Below are 17,884 nucleotides of genomic sequence, written 5' to 3'. Positions count from 1 at the left end.
AATGCCAAAACGAAATTAATAGTCCTTCAGGGCAAATTGTCCCTTTGAAATACAAATAAAGACATAAAAATCTGAAATATTTTAATTGTCGCCCAAAAGGATTTGTTAAGATTTTATACGTTCTCGCTGAGATCACAGTCTACCAGTCTGTTGTTGCATTCACTCTTACTAATGCATTTTTTTCGGTTTTTTTCATCTTTATTAGCGTCATTTTCTTCACATTTACACCATGTATGACCGAGCAACAAAATGACAAGAATTTTAAAAGCAGCATAGCAGTACAGATTTAAAATTACCGATGCAACAAGGTGTAGGCATTTCGTTTTTTTATTTTTTTATTTTTTTTTTTTTTCCTCTCAGTTCATTATGTCAATGTTCAGTTTTCTTACTAAGATGGCTTTGTAAATTTTTTTGGCATTTTATTATTAACGTTTTGTGCCCTTTACTTTATTTCTTTAGTGTCACATCCCTAGCGCTCAACCGTATAAAACTCAATTCAACAGCAAAATCGCAAAATATTTAAAAACAGCATATGTTTAGAAATTCCGGTAGACAGTCTGGCGCGCTGGAGATAAAAATGTTTATTTTCGTACAGTGTTGCCACTCCTCGCTTGAAATTGTAAAGTTTGTTAATCAAAAATTAGTTAAATTTTACAAAATATGAAATAGAGGATAATTTCTTTAAATATAATAAAGATCGATAATATTTGTTGGCAACAATTTAAAAAGCTATATGCCTATTATACTGTTCAACTCAAAATGCCGTTTCGACACTAATATCCCATTCGGAACTAACGTCCTTTTGGGGCTAAAACCGCAGGAAATATAATGCAATTTTTTTCAATTTCCTATCCTTCAAATAAATCTAAATTATCGTTCTTATTTCAATAGGAAGTAACCAAAATAGTAAACCCAGCCAAAATTATAATTATCACTGCTGTTATTATTATAATATGATCATGAGAAAAAAAATAAATGTTCTATATCTGGAGATGAAGTATTATGAAAATATAACGATCCCACTTTAGGAATAAACAAGAACTCGATGTCTCAAAATATAAAAGAAAATAAGAACCTTGATTGCTTTATTTCTGAATAAAACACATATCAATGTTTAAAAGTGAAGTATAACTCCCTCCTCAGAAAAATTCATTCTAAAGTACAGAGTACAGAAAGTTTTCTGCATAATTTGAAGTAATATCTCAGCTTCCTAATGAGAATCGAATTAAATAAAGTAAAGATCTTTATTTTACAAAAGCGTAGCTCACTCCAAGAAAAAGATTGAATAATTCTAAAACTCTTTTTCAAACTAAATTACCTCCAATCGAAAGTCAAAATTTTTATGATTACGATCTGCTAGTACGCTATTATTCTACGAAAGTAGATTTAATAGTAATAAAAATGGTAAAATACAAGTGCTCTATTATTAGATTTTGCCATCTATTATTATTTTTAACGTGTCAGTTCTGAATTTCAGGAAATTTTCAAGTTAAGAAAGTTTACTTTTACCGATAATGCACAATAATAACGTCCTCGCAATTATTTTCAGATAAAATTCTTCCCCCTTTTTTTCTTCTTTTGAACTAAATGAAAATGTAATATATTGAATGAGAAACTGATAGATGTGAATTATTCTAGCATTGAAATATACAAATTTCTGGTAATAAAAAGAGAAAATAAAAATAACTAATGGCTTCACTGTATTTTAAACTTTGTTTCTGCTTCGTTCTAAGAAGAAACTGACATTTCTAGAAATTTTTTCCTTGAAATGTTTGTTTGATTCAAAATGTTTTATTACAAATACATTTATAGAAATTTATGTTTCATAGCTCCTGATCAGTAGTTATGGCTTCCCTTATTTACGCTATACAAAAATAATATCGACAATTTCAGGATGGTTTTGTGATTGCAACGTACCTTTCAGTTCACTTATATATGAAGTCTATATGCAATGATTTTAGAGAGGAAATAAAAAAAAAAAAAAAAAAACTTTAAACACTTTCGGACACAAGAATACAATTTATTGTTAATGATTTAATCAGCAATATTGTCCAGCATTTTCGCACTCGTCTTTACTCTGTAATAATGGACAAGATTCCATCTATCATTTACAACAGCTGCTGTAGATATTTCTATCTACATGAGGGATTAAATAGCACTCTGTAAATGTCCTGACCTCAGATTACGTGCAATTTTAATAAGCTTGAAATGCTCATTTAGAAATATAGAAAATGGCGTTGACTTAATTAAATAATTTATTCCCCTCCTTCCAGCATGCCTTCGTTCTGTAACGGTTAGCCCACTCGGCGAGTATTCGAGAAGTCCAGATGATGATTTTTGTCTTGCGAAAGCATTGCTCATTTTTTCAAGTCCTCAGCATACACACACACACACACACACACACACAAAAAAAAAAAAAAAAATTACAAATGATTCTACAGTAGCGTCTAAACTAAATGGGGGTGGATGATGATTCTCCAACACCAGGATTTGGAGATTGGTTCCCCTAATCCACAGTCGGTCTTTAAAATGGGGACTATGTAAGGTATTTTTTCCCTCCTTCCAACATCCTTTCGTGGTGTAACGGTTAGCATATTTCACAAGTGCACATCTGTGTAGCCACCGAGGGAGTGGCTTCTAGGATTGACCAATGGGCATCCAGTAATATTTCTCTCATGTCACATGACCTTTCGCGTGCTATAAGATTTAAGCAAGATGGTTGAAAATATTCTCCCACGCAATTTTCTGTACAAAATAATTAATACATCGCCGATTTCTTCTGAGAATTTTCATTACATAATTAGATCAAATATAAGCAATTGTGAAGATTTCATACCTGATTGAAAGAATTTGAAATAAATACAAAAACATGTTGGATATTCTGCAAAAATATCCATGCAAAATATTACTTAATAAGTGGTAAATAAGATGAAGAAAGAAATATGTGATAAACATCTGAGCTCAAATACTATCTTTACATAAAACTATGCATATGTGAAAAATATTTACACTAATTGCATATGTAAATAGAAGTCAGCACCATTTTTTGCAGTCTATATGAAAAAGACGTTCTGTAATAATAGTCAATGTAGAATTTTATTCAAAGTGAATTTGCATTCGTATGTCTTGTCGGCATAAGAACTACTCTTCAAACAGAATGAATTTATCTTATTCGCAACGAATATATTAAATTTATTCATACATAACTTTAAATGTTAACAATGGATATAATCAGATCGTACACAAATATGTGTTTTGAATTTTACACTTTCAAAATAAAAAAAAAATGCAACCCTGAAATAAGAATCACTGGATTCATTGTAACACTTCCAGTCTTCCTCAGCTCAATTAAAAAAAAAACTATACACTTGAATTCTCTTAATCCACAGGTGTTAGTAAATGCATATTATTCGAGACTAATTGTAGCTGGAGTCATTTTCTCGATGTAAAGAGCGATCGATAATATGCCTTGAACATCAATCCAAATATTAATGCGTGATAAAAAATCGCGTAAGTGAACTGTCAGCAATTAATTAAACTCACAAAACGGAAGCACTACTAGATTTTCTACTATTACGCCATACATTTATAACTACGAAACAAATACTAATTAAAACATAAACGGCATACGCTCACATGCACGAAGATTTAGCGTCACCAGAGCAATAGAAGCTCATTGGTCCATTTTCGAAACTCCTCCCTCAGTAGCTACGCTGATGTGCACTTGTGAAATATGCTAACGATTACCATCACTCGAAGCATATTCGAGAGATCCAGGTTCGTTTCCCGGAGAGAGCATTGCTTATTTTTCACATCTTCCATATCAAAATAAACTAATATCTCTACAAGCTTGAAATGTTTACTTGAAAATATTGAAAACGACTTTGAATTAGTAAAATAAGCTTGGAATGCTTTTTGAAAATATTAAAAATGACCTTGAAAGGTTTACTTCATTCAAAATACTTTATTACATGTAAATTTATACAAGTTGATATTTTCATAGTTGCTAATTTGTAGTTACAGCTTCCTTTGTTTATACTACACGAATGTCGGAATTAATACCGAAAATTCTAGGACCGTCATAAGATCTTAATACACCTGTCGCTTCACTTATATATGAACATTTACGTGCGATGAATTTGGAATGGAGATAAGTTAAAAAATTTTAAACATTTTTGGACACAAAGCAACTCATAGTTTATTTACGATTCGTTCAGTAATGTTGAACACCATTTTCGTATGCATCATGTACTCTGTAGTAATGGCCAAGATTCCATCTATCAGTTACAACAGCTGCCATGAATATTTTTATCTACATGAGAGATTAAATAGCGCTCTATAAATGTCCTGACCTAAAATGACGTGCATTTTAAATAAGCTTCAGCTAAGTAATGGGAAATGAAGAGATCAGATAAACCCGAAACTTGGTTCTAAACTACCCGAAATGAGGTTTGTCATCAGCATGAGTCGAGTTTGATCGAAGGAGAGATGATAGAAAAAAAGAATCAGCAGAGATATTTTATCGCGCTCGTATAAAACCGCAGCCTCTATATTGATTTTGTAATTTGGGATTTGATTTTTGCTTTTGGAACTACACTAAGCCATGGCTTGTTGTCACCACATTTTTCTTCTCTCTACTTGCAAAGAATTTTTTTCCCGTGTCTTCCCATCTGTAAGCATTTTGGGATCGATGATTTTTGTTTTTTTGCTGTCAACATAATTTGCGATAATTCGTTAACTTCGAAAAAAGAGACTGTTCTTAAAAAGGAAATTTGTTCTCTACATAGTTCTTCAAAGCTTTGCTTTATTTTTCTGTCATGATATTTATGACAACGTGTAAATCAACGAATAAATGTATAAGGTCAGGTGTTAAATTGTAAGTTTTCAAATAGCTTATTTTTTATGCAGTTCACCACGTTAATGATGCAAAAACATAATAGTGTCCCTGCAAAGAAAAATTCTACATTTGCACTGTGTAATACTAAAATATAGTACATTATATCAAAGGGTATTGTCATAATTGGCGATTTACGGAATTTTGTTACTTAGTTAATTTTGTAACAGACAGCGTCACCTCTTTTCCTAGTCATTTCATCACACATTTAGGTGTGCCTTCAGCCAATGAGAAAGCCAATTAAAATTTCAGAGCTATCCTCCAAATTGGCATGCTCAAATTCATCATTATTTAGTATTAATATATATATATATATATATATGTTTACATTTTGCGAAATATCTTTTTCTTTTTTTTTTTTTTTTTTTTTTTTTTTTTTTTTTTTCTGTTTTCAAGATACGCATATGAAAACATTCAGTGGGCGAATAAAAGGGTAAAATATTTTTTATTAGATTACCTTGTTTATGTATTTCAATTATAAGGTATTTCTCCCGCCTTCTTAGCATGTCTTCGTAGTGTAGTGGTCAGCACTAAATATATTTAAAATGCTCAGTTCGAATGAATAAATAGAAAATTTTTAAATAATTATCTGAGAGACAATGCAAGACTAATGATTAAAATAAAAGTCTAAAAATTTAAAAATTACCTAAAATAGTAACTTTGACTAAAAATATAGTATAAAGAAAACTATTTGGAAAAAAAAAATTAATAAATAAACGATGCACCTTTGATTTAAACTACGCAGTTCGAATGAGTAAATAGAAAATCTTAAAACAATTATTCGAAAGAAACCATGCAACTTAAAGAATTAAAATGAAATTCGAAAAAGAAAAAAATACTTAAAATAATAACAATTTTAATTAAAAATATCATATAAAGACCATTTTCCCCTACTCACGCACGAGATAGAAAGGGAAAGGAAAATAGGTTGTCATATATTAGTTCGCCAAGTGAACTATTCTTGGCGCAACTGAAAAAAAAAAGCGCCAACATAAACTGTTGAATTTCTCCATAAATTTCGCGCCAAATTTTACAAAATTTAGTATATAGGCATAATTTGGGTCGTAGAATCGAAATATGTAAAAAAAAAAAAAGGTTATGTTATTTCAGAAAATGTCCGATTTTGTGTCAAAATAACTATGTTAGAATAGTGTTATATATATAAATCTAATATATATCCTAAGTCGCGCTTTCGAGACATAAAGAACGCAATTTGAATTTCGGGAATCGGCCCAGTAGAACGAGAGATATATAACTGCCCCCCCCCTTTTTTTTGGAGCAGAGTACACTCGATTTGATTCTAGATTATTTCAAGACTGAAATAAAACAACTCATCTATCCTAAATGCTAATACTGATTAATAAAAGTAATGCTACAGAAACAGAAGTAAATTATTTAGACCTACAAATCTATAACCTAAACAAAATAAAAATATTTTACAAAAGAAGACTTTTTAGTCAAAACAAAAAACTAATTTATTATTCTTTGCAGGATTGTAATTTTAATACAGATTTAATGCTAGTCAAACACACAAAGGTTTTCATTTTTCATGTTCAGCGTAATTTTTCGTTTTCAATGTTTTAGTTTTGAAGATACAGAATTCTCAAATTATTTTAGCTGCAGTCATTCTTTAGAAATCGACAAGTTCATATTTCAAAATAATATAAAAATCTAGTTTCGCGAATCACCAGTGCCACTAATGTTTTTGATATGAAACAGTGTCTGAATACGTAGTTTAAGTTCGAATAAGTTTGACGATCACGTTTATCAAGAGTTTAAAGCTGTGTGACTCCATGTTTTTTCCTCCATATTGACGGATATAAAAGCAGACATCAAACTGCGATATGGATAATGCAAGTTAAACAGCCAGTGAAAGTAAAACTTCACCTAATTTTCTCATTCATCTTAACCGGTGTTCCTCAATTTCCTGTACACCTGGCGGAGGAGGAAAATCTCGGCTAGATCCAGTAAATCACAGAGGGGGGAATTCTCGCCAACAGGTTCCGTCGCCAAATCCCTTGGCGAATTTTCCCTCTTCTTTCTAGCGGCAGAAGACAAACTGGTTTACATTACGTCTGTGGAGTCTTTCCTTCTTTACATATACGTTCTTTGGTTTAAAGGAGGAAGAATCACGTAACCATTCATCGTATATTCTGATTTTGCGTTGACCATGAAAAAAATCTGATGTGTACACCACATGACCTTCCTTCTACGAAATATCAAATTATACGCATTTCTTCCTGCATTTCATTTAAACTTATTGAATTGAATAAAATCTGCTTTGTTGATAGCGCATAAACCACAATAGAATTAATGCATTTTTTTTTTAATTCACTATATTTATTTACCATAGCGATAATCTGGCGCTAGGTTCATTTAATAGCTTTACATCTCATTCATTTTATAACTGAGAACGGGAAAAAAAATGATCATCTGAAGAATTATACAATCGTTGACACATGTTCTATCCAAATGCTATAATAAATCTAAAACAACGTATAAAAGCAATTAAACAAATAAAAAGTTTTTCACAGACGATTTCAGCGCCACTTACCTAATGCGCATGCGCTACTCGTAAACATTCTTCTCTGTTCGAAACAGACTGTCGACAATATTTAGCTAACAAGAAACACTTTTTTCCTCGAATTTCTTTAGAAATGTATTTCTCATTCAATTAATTCAGTTCTCACTTCGCGGCATGGCAAAAATAATAAAAACACAAAATATCTTCATTAAAAATTTAAAGATATAGAAAAATAAAAAACACCAAATACAGTTACTTTTTTTAATTACAATTAAAATTAGTTTCTACACAAAAACAATCAATTTGGCCAGCGGGCAAGAAGACAGACTTTTCGGTGCACAAAACTTAAAGTTTACTTTTTCCCTCACTCGACAAAAAAGATCTGAAAGCGTAGAAAGTGACTTAATTTGTTGTGGACGCTAGGCTGCGTCAATGTATGGGATACTTAAATGATAATTCCAGAATAGATCAAACATAATTTAATTCGCAATAATAAAAGAAGACGTTACTTTGTTGTTGCGAAGCTTAGTTTCTCTAGATTGGCAACAAATCCTCTATTCTGCTAAGTTTCAAATGTAAACAGACATGCCCGCCATGTTATTTAAAAATTAGGCTTAACCGCAATTAAACAGCTTTTAAATTGTTGAAAATTCTACACATATTACTTGCAGATTTCCTAAAGGCATGAAAATCTTAACCGAAAGATAAGAACAACATAATTCAATCATTTTTAAAACAAAAAATTCACCTTTTACAAATATATAAGAGTAAAGAAACTGAGATCACTGAGCCGAGTAACAGAGTGGATATATATATAAATTTATTTATACACGTTTGGTGCTGCCGACTGCAACCAAAATACGAGGTGCACATCTACATGTTATAGCAATCTATGTTCAAAATTTCGACGTTCTGAGGCTACTTGTTTCTGAGTTATGCGAGATACATACATATGTACGTACAGACGGCATGAAAAAGATGTCTTCAGAATCCATTTTAAACCAGTTTTATAATTTTTTGGAGGGGAAAAAAAAAAGAGTCCTTCAGTCTGTCCTTACGTACAGATGTCAAGCAAAAACATCGTTAAATTGCATTCGACCGCGGACAAATTGGATATTTTCTTTGAAATATGATACCTAAAATTTTTCGGGATTACACTACCTCGCTGAAATGCGAATCGTTCTCACCTGCCCCATCAAGAGAACCTGAAATGGCACGATTAAAAAAAAAAAATTAAAAATTAAAAATAAATAAAAAAAACTCAACTAAGAAAGCTTGAAATGGGACATAACCATAAGAATAATAAAAATAAAATGTGTTTTCATTTACAAAGAAACTGCGTCAAGTGTTCTGCTTGTAGGCGTAGGAAGTTCTAATACATGCGCGATAAAACCTTCTATGCTTTATTGCGCATGTATTAAATTCATTCACATACATTTTTTTTTTTTTTTTTTTTTTTTTTTTTTTTGCTCCAAAAAACTTCTAATATGCGTATTATTTGTCTTTTGCTTGAAGAATTTCGATTTCCTTACTATGTTCAGTTAAAAGAAAATGGAAATTTAATGTACGCAAAATATAAGTAACATTCTTAAAGTGGATATTCCTGTCTTGACTATAAATGTAATCACCAAATAAGTACAGCATTTAAAACATTTCGTTCAACAAAATAGTCAGAGTCAAGAAAGGTTTGTCGCTGTTGATTATATACGCAGTGGAATGACATTATCCTGAAATATTTCAATATTTATCGGAGGTAAAGGAATCTTTGGTTGCTTGGCTTTAAACAAACGTTACATCAAGGAGTGGAAAATGTCCTAAAGGAAATAAGTAGGATCCTTTTTGCCCCAAATATGGGCTTGAAAGATTTCAAAGGATCTCGAAAGTTCGTAGAGAAAGAACAGAAGTAAGTGCGTTTATCATTATTGCATAGTAAGAAGATGAGGTTAGGTTAGGTTATTTAATTACGGCAGAGCCTCGAGGGCTTTCTGCCTAAGGGGAGGGATGCCTTCGTGGAGGACTTTCTAATGGAAACTGGCTCGTATACACATTACACATGGGAAAAACCACGAAAACACCCATCCAGCCAGCCCGTTCGCGGGATTCGAACATCGGACCGAACTACCAGTATTCAGCGGCTTTACCGCTCGGCCGCTGGTGGGCCTACATAGTAAGAAGAAAGACTAGAATTGCTACTTTCGGAACTATCGCTGGAAGATGTTTTTAATACAGACTTTGTTTTCAAAGTTTTAGCACATGAGACTTCCTCCCCCCCCGACAATGATATGTGCAGCAAGGAAGGGAAAAACTAAATAAAGTATTACAATATTATTGTGAGGCAACATCATAGAAACAGAGAAAGTTCCATTTGGTTTCACGAGAAAATGCAAAAAGGATACACGCTGAAGGCACGCAAAGAGACTCATAGCAACAACGAAATATGAAAGAGCGGAAAGATTTCTAAAAAGTAGTTTTAGAGAGAAGGTCTAATATTTTTTTCAGAAAAAAATGAAAAACTTCTCTTTGTAATGCATAGTTATACGGTTATTATAGCAACTAGATCACAGTTCTAGATCACAGAGATCCAGTTTGAATCCTTTGCAGTAAATTTATTTTAGTTTCACAGTCTATAGATCTGAGCATATCATCCACTGTTCAAGAGAAAATATACGCAGATGATTTCTAAAAGTGTTATTTTGAGCTTGGATTTTGTAGAAGAAAATTATATCACTCAGTCTTGTGTAACACAATTATCTTACTGTAAACGCATGGAATAGCATCTTCTAAGCAAACATTTTCAATTTATTTCAATACACAGACTGTATTACAGAAAAAATCTGTTACAGTGTAAGAAATACACGAAACCGATTTTGGAATCCCGTGTGGAAGGCACCTTGGTACAAAAAATTCATCTGAGGAAGCCTCAAATGTTTCAAAATTAGTATTTTCAGAATTCTTTTAATACAGAAGAGAATGTTATACTCTGCGTGGAAGAAACATGCAGTGAGAGAATTACAGACGAATTGTTTAACATCAGTGCAACAGGACTGCTCGAAGAGATTTAAAAAAAATAGGAGCAGAAGTCATTTCAAGACCTACACCTGAAAACCCATAAAGCGACTGACAAAACTGAGCCTTTTTTTAGTCCAAACGCCGTTTGGTATTTATGGCGTTTCATTTTTACATTTCTTGGTGTTTCACTACAAACGGCTTTCACTTTTCAAATTGTTGCCACCAATATTATCGTCCTGTATTGCATTTAAAGAAATTAAATAATGAAGAATCTGCATAAATGTATGTATCTTTCTCGCATTGTAATAAAACAATGGTACCTAGAGTCATCAAATTCTGAATAATGTATGTCTCCACCTGAATATGGGCATCTGGAAGCTCGAATTTGGAATTTGTTTTATTATCTATTTCATGGTTCGTAAAGCATTTATGAGTTTTTGATTAAGAAACTTAGCGATTTCAAAGGGAACAATGGCAACACTAAAGAAAAAAAAGAAAATATATATATATATATATATATATATATATACAGCGCGCGAGACTGTGTATCGTAAATTCTAAAGATAGGTTCTTAATAATTTTGTGGTATTGCTGTTGAATTTAATTTTATGTATTAAGTGCTAAGAACATGATATTTAATAAACAAAGGTAACACACAAATCGTTTAAAAAAAAGGCCTCTTCGGGCGTAATGTAAAATCTGAGAATTTTCAGTCCCCACTTCTTTTTAATGCCGCTTGGGTTTATAAACTTTTAATTCTAAGAGCATTTTCAGCGGTCTCTGCTAGCTCTGATAATCGACAGTTCACTGTACTGTCAGTGAAGTGAAAAAATATTCCTCTAAAAACTTAGACAATTGCATAAAAAAAATTTAAATGTTTTAATCATAACTACTAATGTAAACAGGATACATTTGTTCTCGTTTCATTCTGGTTGGATTTTGATTCGAATTCTTGCACTCTGCTCTGAAATTATAAAATTAAAACGAACATTTATCAATTGAGTAGTAGAATTATTAAATTCTAAACAGAAGCCCTTCACATCTTGCTTAAAAAAAATTAAATCAAACATTATGGTGGGAATTCATATATGTTTTATTATTAAGTATAAATTTATACCTTTAATCAAAGATTTATTTTATTTCTTAACTCACAAGCTGTTAACATAGAGTGTTATTAATAACCACAATTAATAATTATAAACCTCAATTTATGTTTTCCTAGTTCTCATTTGGGTTTTCTATCATACTGGATGTTTACTTTAAAAATTATATTGCTTCTTTTTCTTTATATCTAAATTTTATTTTGCTATTAAGAGCAATCTAATAATATGCAAACTGAAACACTTCAGATTAAAAAAAAATATTTAGATAAAAATGTCAATGCTATTTCATATTAAAACATATGAATTTCACTAATGTATTTCAGCTGAACCAACATTTCAATTTATATGAATGCAACAACAGCACATTTATGTTACACTTACAGTTCTTTTTTTAAGGGGGGGAGGTGAAAGTTTATTATGATTCGAGATAACACCACAAAATAAACAACGAGATATAAGTAAAAAAAAATTAAGTAGTTTTAAACATATTAAAATAAAAAACAACTTTCTATCACTCAAATATAAATTTAAAAAATGTAGATTTCTTAGAGTTCTCATTTACTTTTTTTTATATTTGTTTTTAACAAATATAAAATTTATCAAAATATTAAAAACGTAAATTTACATGGATTTTATCATTGGTTAAATAATATATGATAATTTTTAATTTGTTTGTAATTAATATTGTAATTAATATGTAATTAATAATAAGCTTTTTACATTCATAATAGTTTAAAGAGAAGAGAAGTATTCTGTTAACTACATAATCGGCTTGACTCTTAGAATCACTACCTTCAATGAATGAAAAGAATGGACAAAATTTTTGGTAAATAGTTCGAAACGTGGTAAATAGATGGCAGCACATGCTATACTGTTAATTTCATCATTTCAGAAATGCGGTAGGAGGAAAATTTTCGTAATTTCTTGTTAAAAAAATACGTTTTAATCCCGAAATATAATTTAAATCATTGTTATTATTTGGAGTCATAAATTAAATCTTTATAGGTTGCGATATTGTTACTATTACCATAAAGAGACAACTGAACAAAGCTATCGTAACACAATACTCACGAAATTGTATTTTTTGAAATAGAACTAATTTCCTATAAGGGACTTTACATCTGAGATAAAATAGATATAACATTAACAAGACATTATATTAGAATAATATGATAGAAGAGTTAAAAAAAAACTCTTATTTAGAATTGATTAATAAGTCGAACTAAATGTTTACCACAAACGAAATATTCAAACAATTGAAACATTTTTTCTAAAGGTTAAGAATTTTGTTCTTTATATTGCTTTCTCCATAGGTCACGTCACCTACCACAATGATCTCATACTGAGGCCGGTGAGCCGCATGCGGCCGCAGTAGAAATTTTTTGCGGCCACAAAGACATTTCAATTATGAATTTGCCCCAAGTGTTACCATTAAAAAGAAATGTGAATGCATCAGAAAATCTATAAAGACTTAATTAATTTACAATACGATATAAATTTTATTCACAGATTTGAAGATAGAGATTTCATTAACTTTTTATTCGCATTTGTCAGAAAATAAATAAGTTCAATTACAAGATTTTGCGCTGAGATCTTCGGTCGGGAAATGTGTGAACACCAGCTAAATGTGAACAGGATTTTTTTCGCAGGTGAAGACTAATAAGAAAAAAAACCTTATGGACCAATGAGTATCTACATTCTGCGATAAGCATACTTCCTCTCCAACGCTATAAACGTCATCAAAATTTCAAACGCGACCAAGTGTCAAGGTGTTGTTAAGTAATAAAAGATGCTTATAATTATTTTGATTTATGCATCGAAGAAAAATTTAATAAAATAAGAAAAAGCGTCTAAGTTGTCATTATTTTTTCTCACGTTTTGTCCTACTTGGAAACTTTTCTCTGAAAAGTTAAGAAAGTTTTCATAATTCTTTCAGTTAAATTAAAGTTTTATAAACTTTAATGCATACCTTATTTAAGCTTTATTTAAATTTTAATTTACGCGCAAACATACTTATTTTGATTTATGCATCGAAGAAAAATTTAATAAATGAGAGAAAGAGACAGAATTGTCATTATTTATTTTCAAGTTTTGTCCTACTTGGACACTTTTGAAGTTCTATAAACTTTAATTTATTTAAATTTTAATTTACGCGCAAACATACGTATTTTCATTTATGCATTGAAGAAAAATTTAATAAATAAAAGAAAGAGACTAAGTCGTCATTATTTATTCTCGAGTTTTGTCCTACTTGGAAATTGAAAAGTTAAGAAAGTTTTCAAAATTCCTTTAAATTAAAATTTTATAAACTTTAATTTAATTTATTAATGATTAATTTAAACATGTTGATTTATAATAATGATTAATTTAAACATTTTGGAACTATGATAAATAAACGGCAGTCTGAAAATTCAATATTTAGCTGTCAATATATTTGAATTGCAAAGTGTAAGCAATGAAAATGTCTTGCAGGTACAAAACTTTAGATTTCAGATGGAAAAATAAGGATAAACTTGAATTTCATTCCTTTGCGATATTATTATCTCTAAGTGTGTTTTAAAAAATACTTAGTAAGCGAAATTTAAAAATATTTTTTGTTAATAAACTTTTTAAAATTTTTAATTTTGTTAAAAAAATTTCGGCCCATTAGCTGTTACAGATCGCGCATTCGATTACTTCACTTCATTATTAATGATTACATCACTACACTTGATCCTTAGATATTATAATCAAGATTCACGTATCCCCTTGACCTCGAATTGGTATGGATTTGATGAATAAGCGAAATCGAAACTCAGCAGCCAGAGCATTTCATAAGTAAAATAAATGCTTATTTTGGTCTTAAACAGCATATTTATTTTTACAATTTCTATTCTTGTTTGCAACATGTTACTTATTTTACATAAAAATATAACAAACTTTTAAGAAATAAAGCTTACGCAACGACGTTTACGACTCCAAGTAACGACGTTTTTAGCTCGACTCGTTGTTGCCACATGGCGAATCTTAATAACTATTCAAAACATTACATCATGTTGCCACTTAGGAAATCTTAATAATTATATAGAAACATTAAATTATGTTTCACCACATATATATGCCTACTTCTAAACTATTAATTAGTTTTGTACAAAAGGAAAGAGAAAGAAAACGTGTATCATTAAAAAAATCTCCGTAAAAGCACAAATTCATGAATTCCACTGAGAATTATTTCATTTGGAGCAGTCTGAATTGAGAACCAAGCTAGTCAAATAAATAATTGATCACACATGAGGTCAACTAACGACGCAGATTATTCATCATAGTGTCAGCGCTTTCTAGCTAATGACGATATTCATGATATCGTAAGTGAACGAATGGCATGGTTAGAGGGAAAAGTTCATCAAAACCCCCGTATAGTATTTTATCTGAAAATCTCGAAAGGGGGCTACCTCTCTACCACTCAGCCACCGACTCCGTAATCAATTTTCTTAAAACTAAGTATAATTAAGAATGGGTTGGTTAGAACATTTTAAAATCCTTTTTAAAATTTTTTATCACCTTATCACTTTTTTTCTAGAGTACACTTTTCAGGAAAAGACTCTTATTAATTAAAAATTTTTTATCACCTTATCACTTTTTTCCTAGAGTACACTTTTCAGATAAAGACTCTTATCAATTAAAAATTTTTTTATCACCTTATCACTTTTTTTCTAGAGTACACTTTTCAGATAAAGAGTCTTATCAATTAAAAATTTTGTATCACCATATCACTTTTTTTCTAGAGTACACTTTTCAGATAAAGACTCTTATCAATTTAAAAGTTTATTAAAGGACACATTTTTTATAAATTATTAGAATTACTCAAGTAAAACGAAGAATTAGAACGCACTTTGGACTTACAAATGTCGGACGGCGCTTCCCCTGCTGGGTCTCTCCGCTTCCATACAACGACAAATGCTGTAACGCTGATAATAACGATGAGAACCACGACGGCACATACGATGGGAACAAGAATAGTCGGATCTTCAAAAAAATGAGGAGTCCTCATCACATTCAGGGGAGGCACAGTTGCTGGAAAAAATAAAGTGTCTAATTACATGATTTTAATTAAATAAGTGTAATGACTGGTTTATTGGTTGCGTAAATTGTGTATTTTCAGAGCTTAAAATAATTAAGAACACATGCACCATTCAGTGCATACTCGCGATGGAAATTTAAGACAACGTTACATATAGGTATAGAATAGCAAGCAATAAAATCAAATACATAAAATTCTTTTACGAAAAACTAGGCTATGAAAACCATAAAAAACAGATGGAAAGCTCTACAGTCAAGTGATAAATTTTGATAATATGATTATAACTACATCCCAGTTAGATCTTCTGAAACCCAAATTGGTTTCAGGGCATTCAAATGGCGTGGTAAAACTTTGTAGCTTTTAAACGGTTAAAAATGTTAGAATGTGGTTCTTTAACAACTAAATCTTTTCCTGAAATCTCACGAGTACTAAAATAAAAAATTTTGAAAGCAATTAAAATTTGGAAAATTAGTTAAAATGTGTTTAATAGTTAAAATAGTGCTGCATTCAACACATACTGGTTCAGTTTCGTCTATCAATAGGTATCAATGTCTTAGCCTTGTGAGACCGATTCTTAGTCGGGTTAGAAGGACCTGCTCCTTTTGGTTTAGGGCACATTTCTAATGTTCTAGTTTAGGTTTTATGTTTCGTAATTTATTGGTTAACTGCGCATCCCAAAGCTTTTGCCATTTCATCAGAATTTTTCTCCCAATCAGCGTGCTAATTTCTGAATAGGGAACGGGTCGGTTGGTCCCGAATGCGCATTTTGCAGCGATATCCACCACTTCGTTTCCTCTTATACCAACATGGCTTGGTATTCAGCAATAAAGGATCCGGTAACCTTTGGCCTCGAAGCTAATATTGAGCTTCAGCACTTCTACGATTAACGGATTTGTGTTATTCACATACGATTCGAGAGATTTTAGCATACTAAGTGAGCTTGCGCAAATAAGGAAATTCTTCCTATCTTGTTTATATATGAAAGATAGATCTAATCGCAAAGGGACGATCTCCGCAGTAAAGATGGTATAAGCGAGATGAAGTTTTCTTTCCTCAATAGTGTTCTCGCACACAAAGGGAGAGCCGACGTGATCCTGAGACTTAGATCCATCTTGAGATGGAAAGTATGTTGAAAATTTCAATGTGAACATCTTTCCAAGAAAGTATTTATAAATACTTTACTGCTTGAACTTTCACCTCTTCCAAGGCATGTTCTTACATCCAGAATCGAACGCGAAATCCAAAAGCAGAAATACAAGAAGGAAAACATTCATAGAGCAAATAAAACTGGCTATCAAGCACTAAGTAGTTCGCTGGATGATCAGGTTGCGACACAATTTTGAAGTAATACTGAACAGGCAACTGATCGCGTCTCAGCTGAAGGGGGTGGCTCGAAACATTTTAAATTCAAAAGCTTCACATGAGATGTTCTGGAAGCTCCTGAGCAAATTCTCTGGTCTTGGTGGTGAACAGAATCAGGTTTCTTTACCACAGAAGGCCATGCCGATCCATAAGCCTGTAGAGAAATTAGGTACTTTTTCATAGCAGGAGAGATGAAAAATAAGCAACGCCTTCGCCTGGAATCGAAACACGGACTTCTGGAATACGCACCCAGCGTGCACACCACCACACCACGAAGGCACGCTAAGAAGGCGGGAACAATACCTTATATACTCCCTGTTTAAAGGGCGACTGGGCTTTTTAGAGGACCTAGTCGCCAAATCCCGGGTGCGGAGAATCATCATCCACCACCCTTTTAGTTCGGAAACCAATGTAGAGTATTTAGGTTATTTTTAAAGCAGGAGTGATGAAAAATGAGCAACGCTCTCGCCGGGAATCGAACCATGGACCTCTGGAATATGCGCCCTGCATGCAGACCACTGCACCACGAAGGCACGCTAAGAAGGCGAGAGAAATACCTTATAAGTCATTCATCCATAATTGAGTTTGCAGCGAATAAGAGCTTTGTAAATACGGAGCATGTAACTTTTATCTGCTCCCCAGGAGGTATTTGATTAATACTTTCAAAATGTTTAGTGCTTTTAAACACTTTTTCTTTATGTATGAGACACGAAAAAGAAAGGAGAGCTTCTTATCAAATATTATTCCTAGAAGAACTTTATTTGATGCAATTAATAATCTTTACTTTCAAAACATTTTAACGAATCGAACGCCTCTTTAACTGGTGAGCCTAACCAAAACTGTACGATGTTATTAGGATTCAATGTTTAAGTTTATATAATTATATTGTTTTACAGATTTTAGAAAACTTTGTTTGATACTATTTTAACCAC

At 31.6% G+C, this 17,884-nt stretch overlaps 1 protein-coding gene across 3 annotated transcripts in view; it reads right to left on the bottom strand.

Annotated features, from left to right (window-relative positions):
- The window catches only part of LOC118192022 (cell adhesion molecule Dscam1-like), a 1,213,535-nt gene that overhangs the window by 221,406 nt on the left and 974,245 nt on the right, over positions 1-17,884 (bottom strand). For all 3 annotated transcript variants that reach the window (XM_085823265.1, XM_085823266.1, XM_085823267.1), the window contains exon 21: positions 15,413-15,583. In XM_085823265.1, coding sequence (XP_085679391.1) covers positions 15,413-15,583 — 171 coding nt within the window. The remainder of the gene's footprint in view (positions 1-15,412; positions 15,584-17,884) is intronic.

The sequence above is a fragment of the Stegodyphus dumicola genome, chromosome 9 (genome assembly GCF_044657685.1).
Source record: "Stegodyphus dumicola isolate Sdum_Otavi_A_Nest chromosome 9, ASM4465768v1".
Taxonomy (NCBI): domain Eukaryota; kingdom Metazoa; phylum Arthropoda; class Arachnida; order Araneae; family Eresidae; genus Stegodyphus; species Stegodyphus dumicola.
Note: the sequence above shows the minus strand (reverse complement) of the source record. Positions and strands in the feature narration are given on the sequence as shown.